General features: G+C 46.8%; 1 protein-coding gene across 1 annotated transcript; it reads right to left on the bottom strand.

The window, feature by feature from the left end:
* Positions 1-5,150: 5,150 nt before the first annotated feature.
* Positions 5,151-10,880, bottom strand: LOC131737092 (uncharacterized). Its single transcript, XM_059023702.1, has 2 exons — positions 9,299-10,880; positions 5,151-5,470 (listed from the first exon to the last, which is right to left on the bottom strand). The coding sequence occupies exons 1-2, from the start codon at positions 10,302-10,304 to the stop codon at positions 5,463-5,465; spliced, it is 1,014 nt and encodes a 337-aa protein (XP_058879685.1). The 5' UTR covers positions 10,305-10,880; the 3' UTR covers positions 5,151-5,462.
* Positions 10,881-13,892: the final 3,012 nt, after the last annotated feature.

Here is a 13,892-nt window from a genome sequence, read left to right as displayed (position 1 = left end):
TGGTGGCTCAGTTTCTCAGCACAAGAGGAGGAACTGATGTAGCTGCTTTCCCTTTGTTCCCAGCAAACTCCTCCCTGCAGTCAACGCGTCGCCATGGTTTCTCCAATAGAGGGCTGCCCCGCAGATGACTGCAATGGAATCGTCCTTGCAGCTACACGCCCCTCCTAATATGGTCACCTTCCGGTTTCCACCTACTACCGAGGTGGCAGATCTAGGAGGCAGCATACCTTCCCTCTTACACAGCGCCCTTTCTAATCGGGAGGGAGATTTACAGCATCGATCCTTTCTCTCTCTATCACAGTGGTCTTGCATTGTCCTGCTTGAAAATCGACACTTCCGGATTGGCTTGCAGGAATGGAAAAACTGTTGCCTCAAGGACTTTGTCAATGTATCGCTGAGCAGTAAGGTTGCCCTCAATCTGCACCGAAGCCGTTCTTGTGTTAAAGGAGGTTCCTCCCTACATCATCACACTTCCACTGCCCCCCCGGTTGGCTTGAGCAATGCAACAGTCAGCAGAACGGTCCTGGGCCGGTGTGGTGACCCTCTGCCTTCCAGGACGTGGCCTGTCCCTCACAGAGCTGGTTTCCTGTTTTCTCTGGACTAGTCTGCAGATTTTTGAAGCAGAACATCTTCTTGAAGCAGAACTTCTCTCACAGACATGCTGCCTTCAATCATGCCGATAGCAACCAGGCAATCTTCATTACTCAAGCGGGGCATGGTCGTATCTTTCAGTGTTCCTGCATTAATTAAAATCATATACAGATTCTTAATCAACACATTTTGGCAATTTTAACTCAACTCAAATACCAAACACTGAGCACCTGGCATTTTTATGAAATCACATGACTTGAGCTCAGTATTTTGTTATCTCAAGGAACATTACTACTCAAACAATCAACAAACCTATCTGCTCACTATTTAAAATGTAAATAACATTATGTATGTGCCCAATGAGCTGTTGCTAGGGATTGCCTATCCTGGCTCATTCCAGAACACGTTGGAAGGGAAAGACAAGCACTGTAAATAATAATAATAATAATAATAATAATAATAATAATAATAATAATAAATAAACTCTTTATTTACTAACAAATAGCACTATTTTAAAAATCAAAATACATATTTGCCCGTGACACTTACGTAGTGATTGGGCAGTACATTACAATTCATAACTGTTTGAAAAGCTTGACACATTTTACCTTCTGAGATATAAGAAATGGGAAAACCGTTTCCCAGAGATAAGAGGAAACTGAGGAGGACTATGTAGATGCCTGGTTACATCCATTCATGAAGACATGAGGTTTCCGACTGTGGCCGTGCAAGTCACAATACAACAGTATCTACAAAGAAGACATGCATGGGTTAATAGACTGGTACATATTAATACAATATCTTCAAGAGCTGGCATATTTGAACATCTATAAAAGAGAAAGCCCATTGATGTAAATGAGCGCCTGAGATCAAGGGACTGAGTCATTAAGTTAACTTCACCTGAATATTTGAACTGCTCTATTGCAAATATACTGGTGTCACACTTTCAGAAAATACTTAAATATCCTTATTATTATTATATGTTATTATATATTTAAACCTGTAGTATGGGTGAAAGTATCAAAGGGAAAGAGTCACGTACATACACTTAAACTACTCACACTGTGGTCTTTTTGAAATTCCTCTATCATTTTATTTTTGTGTGTCAAACAGTGGAGGCCACTTTTCTTTCAGGGAACACCTACACATTCACAAGAAAACATTATGCACTAAGTGACAAGCTCATATACTGAGACATGGTTGTGATGACATAGCCAGCTGTCTCAGCTTAACGTTGTGTTGGGGCTCCAAGGCAACACTGGTTTTAATGTAGTAATAGGACTGCAGTAATCACTTTACTCTAAATTCAGTAATTTAATAGAACAGTTAAAGGGGCAATAATGAAAAAAACTTTTTTTCGACAGTCCAAAGTTTCACTGCTGAGCAAGCTTTTTGGCATCCATATGATGTATTTTGTAAAAAAAAAAAAAAAAAAAAAAAAGGCCCGATTGTGTGCTGCTGTCAAAAACAGTTAGATGCTGAAATTGCAGGTGGATACATAGACTGCCAAAAGTCAGTGCTTATAAAATCAAAAACACCAGCAAGTTATTTTTCCTATACTGTATGAAACCTGTAGTTTCCCACTATTAGACCATCTGGATTCAGCATGGGGACCAATCTGAAAACAAATCTCCTTCTTAGTTCCTGGCACAGCAAAGTATTATTACAGTGCTCCCCTTTTATAATGCTGTAGTCGGGAGCCATATTTAAGAGACTGTGCTATTTGTGTTCCGTCTTATAACAAGACTACTAGTGTTAGTGTAATGGCATTATGGGGCAAATGGGAGCCATGGCCTGCCTTATAAAGGGGGAGCACTGCATTATTTTGTTACATAAGAAAAGAATGATCAGAACAAGATGCCATTTTATATTACCATAATATATTCCATACCATGGGCCAGTATAATGTGAATAAGGTTGTTATTTATTTTTTTGCCTGCTACATCAGATTAGTGGAACTATTGTATTTGGGTCTTGCCCACAATTAACACTTTGTGCTGTCCAACATGCTGTTTAATCTCTGTTCAGTCTAATGAATGTTATATATATATATATATATATATATATATATATATATATATATATATATATATATATATATGGATTGACTTCAAAACAGAACTGACAGAGAGTGTGAAGTGGAAAATAAAAAATGGGATATTAAACCAGTTAATTTAATGCTGCATTTGGCATAAATAAAATGTAAAAAGTTTGTATATATTGTATATAGAAAAATATGATTTAAAAATGACCCGGTTTCACATCCCATCAGAGGCATATGGAAGTTGATCAAGGCAGGCACAACAAGTTTTCCAGTATTTGCATTCTGTAAGAAAAAAACTGATTTCAAATGTCATAATACTGTACATATGTTCTCTTAGCCTGTAGCAAATTCCCAGATTCAAACCTCAACTCAAATTGCAGGCTGGAAGCAGAGTCTTCTGGCATTAGACAAAGTGGTTCTTTGTACATTTCTCTGAATCAAACACCAACACTTTACGTCTCCATGGGTGACTCATACTCTCCATCTTACAGACAAGACCTGTGGAAAGATATTTGCATTATAGTACTGAAATTTAGTTTCACAATATTTTCCTTATGTGGTTCAATTTTTTATTTGGACCTGTGGCAGGGCGAAAGCCTGAAATATATATATATATATATATATATAGGGTTGGCAGGAAGGGGGTTTAAATCCTCCCTGCCAGAATACATGTGAGAATGTGGCTGGAGCCTTAATTGAATGATTGATGGTTAATTAGGCTCCAACCACATGGTATATAGGAGAGGAAAAATCCTTTGTCTGGGGGAGGGAGTTAGGTGAGTGTTTTGATGTGTGTGCAGTTGTACTTGTATTGTTTGGTAACTTGGTCAGTGAAGGTGAATGCCCAGTCTGACATCAGAATTGCTTTATTTAAACCTTTTATTTTGTCCCTCATGCCGTTTGTTTCTTTGTTTTTGTGTTAATAAACGTGCGCCAGCAGCACTTTAACTGCATTTTCTAGCCTCTGTCATTCTCAACGCTATCCTGTTACATGTAGTGTCAGAGTGGGATAGCACCCTTGAGACTCAGAGCAGGACTGCATTTTTTTTTAAAAAAAGGATCTTAATGAAGACTTGGGCGACCAGCATCGGCAGCGGGAAACAGAAGCGGCTCCGTGGTGTGGAACCTGCAGGGAGTTTGGGCACCCCAGGGAAGAGTGCCCCTACGAAGACCCTGCTTCATGGAGGTGTACAATAGGAATGAGTTTGAGTCCCTTGATGAGTGGCTCTGCCTAAAGGCCCAAGACCAGCTGCCTGCTCAAAAGCCAAAGCTGGGCCCCTCTGCCGCCCATGCCACCTGGGACAGTGTAGACACCCTCCTGGAGGACCAAGGTTGGTGCCTTACCTGTGGAGAGTTCACCCCCTTCAGGATGAAGAGGAGTTGCCACCTGCCCAAAAAAGTTAAAGGAGGAGGAGTGGTCACTCCTAAAGGCAGACAAAGGAGGAGCCAATGCTGTCTCCAGATCCAGTGAGGGAGGAGCCATTGCCATCTCCAGCACCAAAAAAGGGAGGAGCCGTTGCCCTCTCCAATGCAAAAAGGGGAGGAGCCATTGCCGTCTCCAGAACCAGAGGGGAAGGAGCCAGTGCCATGACAACCTGATCAGCCGTTATACCTGCTGCTGAGGGTAGCATGGCGAAAACCAGCTGCACGTCCAGAGGGTCCAGCGCCCGCACTTCCAGAGGATACAGCGTCTGCACGTCCCGAGGGTCCAGCGCCCACACGTCCAGAGGATACAACGTCGCTATTGCCAGCACAGCCCCTGCCGGAGTGCCCAGCGCCACCACCCCAGCTGGCATTCCCAGTGCCACCAGGCTTAGAGGGTGGAAAGGGGGTTAAACGGGCACCGCCTCACAGAAGCCAAGGGGTCACCAAGGGGGTTAAACGAACAACCTCTCACAGAAGCTCAGGGGTCACCAAGGGGGTTAAATGGGTGCCCCCTTACAAAAGCCCAGGGGTCACAGGAGGGGTTAAATGTGTGCCCCTTAAACTCCTTGTGCACTGTCCTTTTGGATGAGATGTAAAACCAAGGTCCTATTGTAAGTGACTCCAAGCACTCCTTGACATTAGAGGCAGTAAGCTGGCACTCAGGTCATCTGTTGTCTGTGTTTCCTGCAGTTTCAGCTGTCCTCTGGGCACCTGTTTGTCAGCTGACCTCTTGTCTCTCTTGTGTTCTCTTCTTGGTGGGGTGCAGAGGGCAGCCTGCTTTTTTTCCTCCAGTTCTGTCTCTAGTTCAGTCTTCAAGGATTCTTGCCATGGGCTACCTTTATTTGATAAAATGAAACACCAGTAATACCAAGTGAGGAGAATCCTAATGAGGACTAGTCACCAGGATTCCTGGAGGGTTTCCCTGTCTACTGCTCTACATACTCTACGGCAGGGGTCTCCAACCCTGGTCCCGGAGAGCTACAGGGTCTTCTGGTTTTCATTTCAACCGAGCTCTCAGTTACTTAATTGAAACAATGATTGGTTTAAATTTATTCAAGATAAACATGTGTTTGTGGCAAAGTGGGTGGTGAGGGGTAGCTGTGTAGCAGTGATGCGGTGCAGGAGTAATGAGCAGACAACGGTAGTCCAGTGGAAAAATAGGCTTTATTTGCCAGCACTGGTCTAGTGCTCAAAATAATAAGCCCGGCAATACACAACGATGTGTAAAGCTCGGGCTGACAAAACACAGGATACAGTCCTGAACAAAAGAAACAAGAATACGGTCACCCGTCTCGGGTGCGTGCAGTCGTGATTGTGGTGAGTGAATACACAGGACGTTGTGACAGTACGTGAGGAGGTGATCCGGCTTGTGTTCGCCCAGTGCGACAGCTCCGGATATGTTCTAGCTGTCTGGTGATTCGGAAACAAGACAGACAGTTAGTTTTCAGCCACTCCAGCACACAAACACACACACACAGCTCTTTTAGAGCAGAACAGATTTTTAGGTCCTTCTCGGTCCTTGGTTTAACCCAAACGAAGGAAAAGAACAGCGTTACCCCGGCCCCTATATGTAATCCCGCATGATATCTAGGTAAACGGTTGCAGCTGCCTTTTACTTGCAGCTGCCCCTCGTTTACCTGTCAAATCAATACGGTCTTACAACAGAGTCTCGCTTCCTTCCAGGCTGACCCACTTTCCGGTCCCGGAAACGAACTGTCAGGCCAGCCCTTCCAGATACTTCTCCTCCCGTTCTTTAGCGCCCTCACAGGTCGGGAGGAAGATTTATCACCAGAACTCATTGTATTTCTGTCACATATCCCACCGCTCAGAGTGGAGCCGAAGGAACACTCGGCTAAATCTACCTTTCCCATTGCTCCCCCCTCCCGGGAAAAATAATCCGCATTTTGGTGGTCTTTCCCCGCACGGTGTACCATATGGTACATGAAGGGCTGCAATGCCAGATACCACCGAGTTATCCGGGCATTGCTGTCCTTCATTGTGCTTAACCACTTGAGTGGGGCGTGGTCTGTGACAAGATCAAATGAGTGTCCCAGCAGGTAGTATCGTAAAGAGTGAGTAGCCCATTTAATGGCTAAACACTCTTTTTCGACTACGGAGTAGTTGCGTTCCCGAGGTAACATTTTTTTGCTTATGTACAATATCGGGTGTTCTACTCCAGCTACTTTTTGGGACAAGACTGCACCCAACCCTACATCCGAGGCGTCGGTGTGGAGGATGAATCTCTTGGTGAAATCTGGGGTAATAAGAGTGGGGGCCTGGCAAAGTTTACGCTTAATCGTATCAAACGCCCCCTGACACTCAGCTGACCATTTAATTAAATTTGGCGCACTCTTTTTGGTGAGGTCGACTAACGGGTTAACCACTGTGGCGTACTCGGGGATGAAGCGGCGGTAATAACCGGCTAAGCCCAGTAGTGACCTCACCTGAGTCTTGGTTTTGGGGATCGCCGCATCAACCAAAGCCTGGATTTTGGTGACCACAGGTCTCACCCTTCCATTCCCCATTAAAAATCCCAAATATTGAGTCTCTGTCTTGGCAAACGCACATTTCCTCAAGTTAGCTGTCAGCCGGGCTGCCCTTAGAGACTGAAGAACGGCTGCAACCCTAGCCAAATGCTCTCGCCAGGTGGAGCTGTAAATCACCACGTCATCAATATACGCTGCTGCATATTCATGATGTGGGCGTAAAACCTGGTCCATCAGTCTCTGAAAGGCAGCGGGCGCACCATGTAGCCCAAATGGCATGGTTTTAAAGTGGAACAGCCCCTCTGGTGTTGAAAATGCGGTTTTCTCTCTGGAGCTGCGGGTTAGAGGGATTTGCCAGTATCCCTTCGTCAGGTCCAGAGTGGAAATAAACCTCGCTTTTCCCAGTCTGTCTAAAAGTTCGTCGACCCGAGGCATGGGATACGCATCGAACTTGGCAATAGCATTCACCTTTCTGAAATCTACGCAGAAGCGGTTGGTGCCGTCCTTCTTAGCCACTATTACAATAGGACTGCACCACTCGCTCCTGGAAGGTTCAATCACTCCAAGCTCGAGCATATCCCATACCTCTTTGCGAACGCCACTTCGTCGACTTTCCGGGATCCGGTACGGTCTCTCTCGCACTGTGACACCTGGAGGAGAGATAATGTCATATTCAACTAAGTTCGTCCTGCCGGGCACATCAGAAAAAACATCACTGAACTCCTCAATAAGCTTACGCAGCTCTCTTTGCTGATCCGGAACTAATTGTTCCCCCATTGAAATCGCTCTTGTGCTCGGGGTCTCTGGACAGGGACCTAAATCATCCTCCATATTGCCTGGGGCTATAAATAAGACCTCTCTTGCCTGCCAGGGCTTCAACAAATTAATGTGGTAAATTTCACGTTCATTCCGGCGATCGGGCTGTCTAATTTCATAATTTACTTTCCCTATAGCCCGAATCACCTCATACGGCCCCTGCCATTTAGCACACAGTTTTGACTCTGATGAGGGAAGTAGCAGCATTACCTTGTCCCCTGGTCGAAAGGTTCGAATCCGTGCATTTTTGTTATAATGCTGCTCTTGTCGGTGCTGAGCCGATCTGAGGTTGTCTTGGGCCAAACGACCGACCAAATCCAGGCGATCTCTGAGTAGGAGCACATACTTCACCACATTTTTAGACGAGCCTTTGTGCTCCTCCCACCCCTCTCTCAGCAGGTCGAGAATGCCGCGAGGCTGCCGGCCGTACAGGAGCTCAAAGGGGGAGAACCCCGTTGAACTCTGCGGCACTTCTCTCACTGCAAAAAGGAGGTAGGGGAGAAGTGATGCCCAATGTTTCTGCTCTTGTGTTACAAATCGCCTCAGCATCGACTTTAAGGTCTGATTAAAACGTTCCACCAGACCGTCCGATTGTGGATGATAAACGGACGTCCTGATGGGACGTATTTTTAATATTTTGTACACCTGCTGTAACGTATTGGACAAAAAATTAGTTCCGTGATCGGTCAAAATCTCCTTGGGGATCCCTACTCTGGCCATAATCTGTGCTAACTCGGTGGCTATTGCAGCGGCACTAGTGGACCTCAATGGAACTGCCTCCGGGTATCGCGTTGCATAATCCACCACTACTAAAATGTGCGTATACCCGGAGTCAGAAGGTAGCAAAGGGCCGACTATGTCCATTGCAATGCGCTCGAAAGGAGTGGAAATAATCGGCAGTGGGACCAAAGGGGCGGGGCGCACTCGACCCGGCGCTACTCGCTGGCAGTCTGGGCATGTGGCTACATATTTCGACACATCAGTATGAAGACCTACCCAATAGAATCGAGCCAATATCCGTTCCCTCGTCTTCTCGGCTCCGAGGTGCCCCGCAAAAGGGATATCATGCGCCAGCCTCATGACCTCCAGCCGACAAGACGGGGGAACCAACAATTGTGTTACAGGCTGTCCTGTGCCCGCGGCTAGGTTTACCCTATACAGTAATTGCCCCTTGATACTGAAGTGTGGATATACTAGCGCCCCAGCGCCGTCAACATCCTTACCTTCAATGGACCGGACCTGTCCCCAAGCGTGCACCAGTGACGGGTCGTTATGTTGGCCCCACACTAGGTCCGCGCTTGAGTACCACGGGTCCGGTACATCGAGAGGGGCTGGAATAACATCTGCTCTAGTCGGTCCAGTAACCTCGCTCTCTCGGTCACACTGCGTTCCCACTCCCTTCGACTGGCGTTTGTTACCATTGCAGCACTCTCCCACCAGACCCCAGCCTTGTCTCAACAACGCTCCCTCCCATTTTGCGGTCCGTCTCTCCTTATTCGTTTTTCTAGGACGGAAAAGAGGGGAAAACATTTCAGTGTGAAAAGGAAACACATCACCAATCCGTTCCTTCTTTTTTTTTTTTCTGCCACGTTTACGTGTGTGGCTGAGACTGCCATTTTTTCCATCAATTCTTTGAATTTTGGCCAGTCTCGGCCCAGAATAACTGGGTGTGGCAACCTTTCCGCCACCCCAACTACCAGGTGACGTTTTATCGGTCCTACCGATAAATATACTTTTAATGTGGGGTATGCCGCCGTGTCTCCATGGATACAGGAGATGGCCACCTGACCTCGTGGCCGCCACGACACACCGCCCAGGAGAGCTGTCCTAATCAAGGTTTGCTCACACCCTGTGTCCACTAATGCGTGGGTTTTCACATTCCCTAACACCACATTAATCAGACAAGGCCCCTCCCGACCATTTTCCCCACGCTTACCAGTCTCAGGTGCCCAATTGCACGCGGCCACGTCACACTCCATGGCAGCGGGGCATGACCTGGCCAGATGTCCCGGCTGGTGGCACCTAAAACAGATAGGAGGGACAGAGGGGGCATGGGTTAGAAATCTGTCCCGCTGCTGGTATGGCAACGGGGCAGGGGCAGCACCTCTACCCCAGCTGGGGGCCAACCTTGATCTCCATGGGGGGGAGGCAAGGGGGCCCAATGGGGTCGGTGCTCTGGGAGGTCTGGGTCCCTGGAACGAGGGGGGTGGTGGCGATGATGTTGGAGGAGAGGGAGAGAGAGCGCGGCTGCTCCGAAGGGCAGGGGCGGACAGGATCCCGATCCGGGCAGAGGTCAGGGAGTCCTCAAAATCTTCGGCCAATTTGACCACCTCCTCCAGGGTGTCGGGGTTGTGGCGCCGTATCCACGCCTGGGTTTCGGCGCCGACCACATGGCAGAACTGTTCTACCACAATGGCTTCCCCCATCTGCTGGACGGTCTTCTTCCCGGGGGTCAGCCAATGCACCATGTGGTCGCACAACCTCTCCGCAACCACCCTGGGGCGTGTCTCCGGGGCTCTCCGGTACTCCCGAAACCGCGCCCGGTGGGTCTCGGTAGTAATGTTGAGTCGGCGGAGGATAGCCTGCTTGACCAGGTCATACTCGGTGGCGTGCTGGTCACTCATGGCCTGGTAAGCTGCCTGAGCCTCCCCAATCAGGCAGGGTCCCAATTGGCTGGCCCAGAACTCCCGCGGCCAAGCCGCCGCGGTAGCCAGCCGCTCGAATGCCACCAAGTACGCCTCCGGGTCATCCTCCGCCGACATCTTCATCGCCCGTGCCTTTGGGGGCGACATCACCGGTGTTGTAGTCGGGGTCGTTACCGCAGCCACGGCCAGTCCTACCCGTTCAATGAGCGCTGTATAGCGCTCCTCCCTCCTTCTCTCCTCTGCGTCCCGTCTGCTCTCCAGTGCCTGCAGCAGCTCCGCCAGCGCGTCGCGGTCCATGGTCCCGTTTCTGACACCACGTGTGGCAAAGTGGGTGGTGAGGGGTAGCTGTGTAGCAGTGATGCGGTGCAGGAGTAATGAGCAGACAACGGTAGTCCAGTGGAAAAATAGGCTTTATTTGCCAGCACTGGTCTAGTGCTCAAAATAATAAGCCCGGCAATACACAACGATGTGTAAAGCTCGGGCTGACAAAACACAGGATACAGTCCTGAACAAAAGAAACAAGAATACGGTCACCCGTCTCGGGTGCGTGCAGTCGTGATTGTGGTGAGTGAATACACAGGACGTTGTGACAGTACGTGAGGAGGTGATCCGGCTTGTGTTCGCCCAGTGCGACAGCTCCGGATATGTTCTAGCTGTCTGGTGATTCGGAAACAAGACAGACAGTTAGTTTTCAGCCACTCCAGCACACAAACACACACACACAGCTCTTTTAGAGCAGAACAGATTTTTAGGTCCTTCTCGGTCCTTGGTTTAACCCAAACGAAGGAAAAGAACAGCGTTACCCCGGCCCCTATATGTAATCCCGCATGATATCTAGGTAAACGGTTGCAGCTGCCTTTTACTTGCAGCTGCCCCTCGTTTACCTATCAAATCAATACGGTCTTACAACAGAGTCTCGCTTCCTTCCAGGCTGACCCACTTTCCGGTCCCGGAAACGAACTGTCAGGCCAGCCCTTCCAGATACTTCTCCTCCCGTTCTTTAGCGCCCTCACAGGTCGGGAGGAAGATTTATCACCAGAACTCATTGTATTTCTGTCACAGTGTTCCAGATCTTTAGTCATTAATGACGTAAAGACACCTATAAAGCCTGCAGGATTGAGGCTCTCCAGGGCCATGGTTGGAGACCACAGCACCACATCCTAGCATTAGACATTGGCGCCAGAGGCCTTCTGTGGCATTGCTTTTTATTTAATTATTTATTTAACTATATTTATTTAACCAGCAGATTTACCCATTGAAACTGAGGCCTCATTTACAAAGGGGTCCTGTAAAACAATAAAAAAAGAACACACAAAACGAAATCACAAAACACGAACACAGTAAAAACATGTGCGGTCCAAACTTAATCAGCAGCTTACAGAGATCAAAGGACAGAATAAATAACAATCTTTAAAACCAGAGAAAGAAAGATTACACTATGTAACACAATTTTTGTTCCTGGGTAGTAAGTGTTATTTCCTACTTGCTTATGCCTCAAAAGTATAGAAAATGGCTATTATTCCCCACAAACTTTGCTTTTGTGACCAGGACAGTGATATTTTGAAATTTACCTATTTCCAATGAGAAAACGGGCGAATTTGTGTCTTTTCGTTCACATAAAGTCAGAAAAAAACAACATATGAATCCAAATTAACATGTATTTATACTAAAGTAATACAAAAATGACTACAAAAGATTTAGAAGTGAGTAGTTTTTCGAGATTTACGATTATACTGTAAATCACTTTCACGAATCAGCCCCCAAATGTAGTCTCCCATCATGTTCTCGTTATACTGTCCTTGGTAGTGGCGTTCAAAGTCCAGTATATCCTGGTGGAAGCGCTCGCCTTGCTCCTCCGAGTACGCTCCCATGTTCTCCTTGAATTTATCAAGATGAGCATCAAGGATATGGACTTTGAGGGACATCCTACAGCCCATTGTGCCCTAGTTCTTCACCAGAGTCTCAACCAGCTCCACATAGTTTTCGGCCTTGTGATTGCCCAGGAAGCCCCGAACCACTGCGACAAAGCTGTTCCAAGACACTTTCTCCTTACTAGTGAGCTTCTTGGGGAATTCATTGCACTCCAGGATCTTCTTTATCTGTGGTCCGACGAAGACACCGGCTTTGGCCTTTGCCTCAGACAGCTTAGGGAAGAAGTCTTGAAGGTACTTGAAGGCTGCCAACTCCTTATCTAGAGCTCTGACAAATTGTTTCATAAGGCCCAATTTGATGTGCAGTGGTGGCATCGGCACCTTCCGGGGGTCCACCAGTGGCTCCCACTTGACGTTGTTCCTCCCCACAGAGAACTCGGTCCGCTGTTGCCAGTTCCGCCTGTGGTAGTGCGCCTTGGTGTCACTGCTGTCCCAAAGGCAAAGATAGCAGGGAAACTTGGTAAAACCGCCTTGGAGACCCATCAGGAATGCCACCATTTTGAAGTCTCCTATGACCTTGATGCCATCTCAGAAAAATGCAGATATGTATCCACTTAGGCAGCTGGAACTAAACTGAACTGGTGGGCTTAAGGCCCCTGTATTTATACTACTATTTATATTACTGGAAAGTTCTAGAAGTTACTCCAAGTTTACTCCGCACTGAATCTATCTGGAATGTTCTGGAAAATAGGTAAATTTCAAAATATCACTGTCCTGGTCACAAAAGCAACGTTTGTGGGGAATAATAGCCATTTTCTATACTTTTGAGGCATAAGCAATTAGGAAATAACACTTACTACCCAGGAACCAAAAAAAAAAAAAAAATTGTTACACGGTGATCAAATTCCAAATTCATACTATGATGTGTTGGAAATCGTTTTCAACTCTTGGTTGTGTGGTCCAGTGGTTAAAGAAACAGGCTTGTAACCAGGAGGTCCCCGGTTCAAATCCCACCTCAGCCACTGACTCATTGTGTGACCCTGAGCATGTCACTTAACCTCCTTGTGCTCTGTCTTTCGGGTGAGACGTAGTTGTAAGTGACTCTGCAGCTGATGCATAGTTCACACACTCTAGTCTCTGTAAGTCGCCTTGGATAAAGGCGTCTGCTAAATAAACAAATAATAATAATAATAATATGCAAAAGATAATTTTCCCAAATGTGTTCAAACCCTTGGAACAGGAATGGAATGGAATAAGCCAGTGGCTTTTTCACAAAAAAATGGCCCTACCTGGAACTGACCAGATCTGTTGTGTCTGAAAGTTGACATCTATTCACAGTACAGAAGCAAACCAAACTTTTGGGTACCCTTATCATCAGTGAAGCTAATACTGTAATAGCTATTAGATAATACATAGATAGAAGAAAAGGAATTGTTTGAGCAAAGCATTTAAGAAAGTCCCAACTTTGCTGTGTTATCAACAGCCCTCATAGATGTGGCCTGCATGCCCTTGGTGTTTTTCCACAGCATGGCAGTAACATATACATTGGTTTGGCAGGTATAAAATGGGACCACACGCGCACACACACAGAGCTAGCATGTTGTAAACTGTGCAGCAGAAAGGAATAGTAAGTGGTCTTCATATTAACAAGGAGGATGTTCAGGCAGAGACAGTCCAGCAGTGACTATCCAGCTGGGGTGTACAACAAAAGAACTTGGTGGTGACGTCACAGACCAGGAAATACAGACAAATACAAGGACTGTGGCGTGAGATGCAAATGCGCTCATTTTATTAAACTAATAAACAACAATAACATGGTAGAAACTTTAAACAATACACATTTAACAAAACAAAAGGCACCCTGCCACCCAATATTCCCGCCCCCCACACACACATACCGGCACATCGGCAGGGATTCTACCCTGCCACGCTGCTAAAGAGGTCTCATACCAATGAAACAGTAGTGTTTTGTAACAGGACCAGCCATGCTGTATTGGTATTCTGCAAGAAAAAA

Source organism: Acipenser ruthenus, chromosome 5 (genome assembly GCF_902713425.1).
Source record: "Acipenser ruthenus chromosome 5, fAciRut3.2 maternal haplotype, whole genome shotgun sequence".
Taxonomy (NCBI): domain Eukaryota; kingdom Metazoa; phylum Chordata; class Actinopteri; order Acipenseriformes; family Acipenseridae; genus Acipenser; species Acipenser ruthenus.
Note: the sequence above shows the minus strand (reverse complement) of the source record. Positions and strands in the feature narration are given on the sequence as shown.